This window comes from Ruditapes philippinarum, unplaced genomic scaffold (genome assembly GCF_026571515.1).
Source record: "Ruditapes philippinarum isolate M1 unplaced genomic scaffold, ASM2657151v2 ctg15698_1_1_1_1, whole genome shotgun sequence".
NCBI classification, from domain to species: domain Eukaryota; kingdom Metazoa; phylum Mollusca; class Bivalvia; order Venerida; family Veneridae; genus Ruditapes; species Ruditapes philippinarum.
In genome coordinates this window covers 16927-21100 of record NW_026853535.1, presented here as the reverse complement: position 1 = coordinate 21100, position 4174 = coordinate 16927, and the positions used below count along the sequence as shown (strand labels likewise).

The following is a 4174-nucleotide window of genomic DNA, read 5'->3' as shown; positions in this document are numbered from 1 at the left end:
ACTGTTCACGAAAATTTCCAATTTTCAACTTGTGTCGCACGTAACTAAAAAAAAGTATTTGACCTAGAATCATGAAACCTTGCAGGAATGTTGCTCAGCATGTTTAGTTGTGCACCTGGGGGCCGTCTTATCAACGGTCGTACGACCGTTTTAATCGTACGATTGTCGTACGTCGATCGTACGATTTTGGCGGTGTCTTATCAAACGTCGCAGATTTTCATAATCGTACGATTATCCTAAGATCATGCATTTTTTCTGCGATCGCTGTGAAGCAGTCTCAGATCAAACAAAATGGCCGCCTTACTACTTGTAAACGAACGCCGCCGACGAAAATCACGCTGTTTTCGGCAACGAACGGTTAATATTGATGATTTAACCGATCGAGAAGTCATTTCCCGATACAGACTGAATAAAGCAGCAATTAAAGAGTTGGAGGAGCTCTGTCGGGCTGATCTTTCCCCTAAAACGGGTAGATCGCAGTCTATTTGCAGCATGACGAAGGTAAATGTATCGAAGTTTCACTGTATTTATTACTCTCAAAGCAGTTTGACCTTAACCTTGATTTATTTTTAGCCCAAGCATTATGGGTAAACATGGCGCTGTGTTATGTGTACATACAAAAACATTAGACTTGGATCCACAATAACACGGCTTTAATTAGAGCTTTGATAACAATGCCGTTGTAAAAGAAAGGAAAAGTGATGTTATTAACAAATTCAATAATTCTTAATACGTCAGAGGAGAGAAATTTCGAGGAATTTGGCTGAATTTGTAGATATTATGATCCGTAAACAAGGAGTGCATAGCCCCATAGCCATAGGATAATCTGATGATAGGAGGATTATTTAAACCGGTTTCATTACCTGTAAAAATGGGCAAACCTGTAAAAATGGGCAAACGTGTTTTGTAATGAAATGTAAACACTGTTCATTTTACATTTAATGGCTGGCAATATCAACAGTTGCTGAAGTTATGAGAAATCAGTAATAAACGATAAAGGATTAATAATTTATGACATAGCACTCGTCCATGTCGTCTATAATTTAATAAAGCTTATCATAAGTATAGCACTAGCAGGTAAGAATAATTTCTTTACATGATAGCTAATAAGTTCTGAGTTAATAAGAAATGAATGCATATATTTTGATTATTACATATAATATTGTATGGACAAATATTTGAAGTTCATACTTTACATATTCATCAATGTTTGAAAATTGTTTTATAAGCATCATTATATACATATATATATATATATGAGCCGCGTCACGACAAAACCAACATAATGGATTTGCGACCAGCATGGATCCAGACCAGCCTGCGCATCCGCGCAGTCTGATCAGGATCCATGCTGTTCGCTATCAGTTTCTCTACTTGTTATAGAGTTTGTAAGTGAAGAGCATGGATCCTGATCAGACTGCGTGGATGCGCAGGCTGGTCTGGATCCATGCTGATCACAAATCCATTATGTTGGTTTTGTCGTGACGCGGCTCATATAGTTTTACTTACACGTGGTACTGAACACTTAACACTTGTATGAATTATCGAATTCCAGCAAACCAAACTCTGGAACATAATTTACCATTTGTAATGAAAATAATAATTTTTTGTGAAAAACATAAGTCTATATCATACATGTAACAAACAGTGACCTTTTTTTGGCCCACCATATGAAAAACGTGTTATTCATGTGTATCCATATGAAAAACATGTGTTTGCATCATATGTAAAACATATGGAGCACTTTTCTGAAAGAAACCATATGTTTTTACCATATGAAAACATGTGTGTCACATACATTTAACATGTGGTGCATATTTTACCGGTGTACTTACATGGGTTTTGTCTGATATAATCGGGGCCCTTTCTAAACTTTGGAAAAAAAATGCATTATGCCAGCTCTTTTTGTTTTAAGAATAGTTGGCATTCACTGTCTTATGGCTCTAACTTGTTCATAATGTTTTATATATTAGATAATAATGGTAGCAATATGATATTTTATGGGGTTTCATATAGCAAAGGAAAACCCTATTCCTACCACTTCTTTAATCAGTACATATACTCTTTTCATTTAACGTCTATAATTAAATACCACTTATACTTTTATTTCAGATTTCCAACTGAGAGGTCAAGATTACATCATTTGAAGAGGAAATTCTATGAGAAATGTAGAATCCCAAACGTAATCGGTAATTGATCATTAATTACTGAACATTAGTTTCATATATACATATATATTAAAAGCAATGTTTTAAAATATAATAATTATGCTTTTGGAAATGCTTGTTACATTGTTTTATGTTTAAAATCATTTGATATCATTTCTACAGGCACAAGTGGCACTTCTTTGTATACAATCCTTACTAAGAAATATCAATTCAGCTTCTTTTTTTGTAGGAGCAGTAGATGGAACCCTCATCCCTATTCAGGGTCCATCACAGGATGAGGCAGCTTATGTCTGCAGAAAAGGGTTCCATGCTCTTAATGTTCAGGCAGTAGTCGATGCTGAAATGAGGTACACTATTTTATGTCAAACATTCAAGTCCTGTGTTTAATTACAAAAAATAAAATAAAATAGAATCTAATTTAGTTTCTTAATCCAAGAAGTGTCCCAGGAGGAACTTATTTTCATTTGATAACTGTTTAAATCAATATAATGAAGATGAACTTAACATACACTTTTATAACATTAAAATGCTAAGGAGAAAAAAGGGAAGCATACTACTGGCAATTTATAAAAAAAAAGTACAACTTCAGATAAATTTATTAAATCAATATATTTCCTGTAGATTAATGTATCAAATTGATGTAGCTGTTGTAGATTTACTTATCAAATAAATATACTTTTTGTAGATTCACAGATGTTGTTTCAAGGTGGCCTGGTTCACAGCATGATGCGGCCATTTTCAATGCTTGTGGGTTAAAGGTGAAATTTTTCACAATCAATTTCTCATGACATGAATTAAAGCTGCAGTACCCTTAATGGACTTCTAATTATATTAGTAAATGCTTGTGCTAACATCATACTAAATGATTAAGGACAAAAATATTTTTTCTTTCTGATTTTTTCTAGCTTTTGTGAATTTTCTAAAGAAAACTATGTCATCTGAAAAAAACTGCTTTATGATAACCTATCATTTTTCAGACACATTTAGAACAAAGTAATAATGGGTTGTTATTGGGGGATAGTGGGCACCCTCTAAGGAGGTACCTCTTGACCCCAAAGGTGAATCCGACAACACCACAAGAGGAAGCCTTCAATAAACACCATAGCAGAGGCAGAATGGTGGTAGAAAAAGCCTTTGGTATACTGAAGTCACGTTTCAGGTAAAATATTGCAAATCATTCAAAGTAATTATTGTATTAGTTTAGTTTATACAAATTTATTTTATTTTCGATTGTGTTGGAAGTTATAAGCTTATTGAAACACTCTCGAACCCGTTCCTGGAACCAACCAGTACTAAGCAATGAATGTAAAGTTTCTTGCTCAAGGAAACAATGGCGTGGCCCTGACATGTGGATATATTCAGTATTTTTAGAGTTACTGCCCTTGACTTAGTAAATTTTTCCAATTTTCAACTTGTGTCGCACGTAACCCAAAAATATTTGACATAGAGTCAAAAAACCTTACAGGAATGTTGATCAGCATGTGTAGTTGTGCATCTGGGTATTTTCATGTGGATATATTTAGTATTTTTAGAGTTATTGCCCTTGAACGAGTAAAATTTTGCAATTTTCAACTTGTGTCGCACGTAACTATAAAATGTATTTGATCTAGAGTCATGAAACCTTACAGAAATGTTGCTCAGCATGTTTAGTTTTGAACCTGGGTATTTTCGTCTGGTTATTTTTAGTATTTTTAGAGTTATTGCCCTTGACTTTGTAAAAATTTACAATATTTAACTTGTGTTGCACGTAACTCAAAAAGTTTATGACCTGTAGGCCTGAAAGTTTAAAAGAATGTTGGACCATCAGCATGTGTGCTTATGCACCTTGGGGTTTTCTTATGGATTTATTCAGTATTTGTAGTATTTTCCCTTTACTTAATAAAAGATTTTTAGTTTTAAACTTGGGCACATGTAGCCAAAATAAAAATTACCTAGAGACATAAGATTGACAAATCGATAGAGTGGGGAGTGGGGCACCCGTGTCCTTTGGGCACATTTCTAGTCTG

At 34.2% G+C, this 4174-nt stretch overlaps 1 protein-coding gene across 2 annotated transcripts; it reads left to right on the top strand.

Moving 5' to 3' along the window:
- The first annotated feature begins 885 nt into the window (after positions 1-885).
- LOC132737148 (putative nuclease HARBI1) lies at positions 886-3508 on the top strand. Of its 2 annotated transcripts, XR_009626687.1 has the most exons (5): positions 886-1077; positions 2113-2189; positions 2398-2515; positions 2854-2926; positions 3146-3508. XR_009626687.1 is itself a non-coding variant. In XM_060724402.1 (4 exons), the coding sequence occupies exons 1-4, from the start codon at positions 1886-1888 to the stop codon at positions 3329-3331; spliced, it is 681 nt and encodes a 226-aa protein (XP_060580385.1). In that variant the 5' UTR covers positions 1501-1885; the 3' UTR covers positions 3332-3508. The 2 variants fall into 2 exon arrangements, 1 of the variants encoding a protein (XP_060580385.1); XM_060724402.1 differs by lacking the exon at positions 886-1077 and having other exon boundaries at positions 1501-2189.
- Positions 3509-4174: the final 666 nt, after the last annotated feature.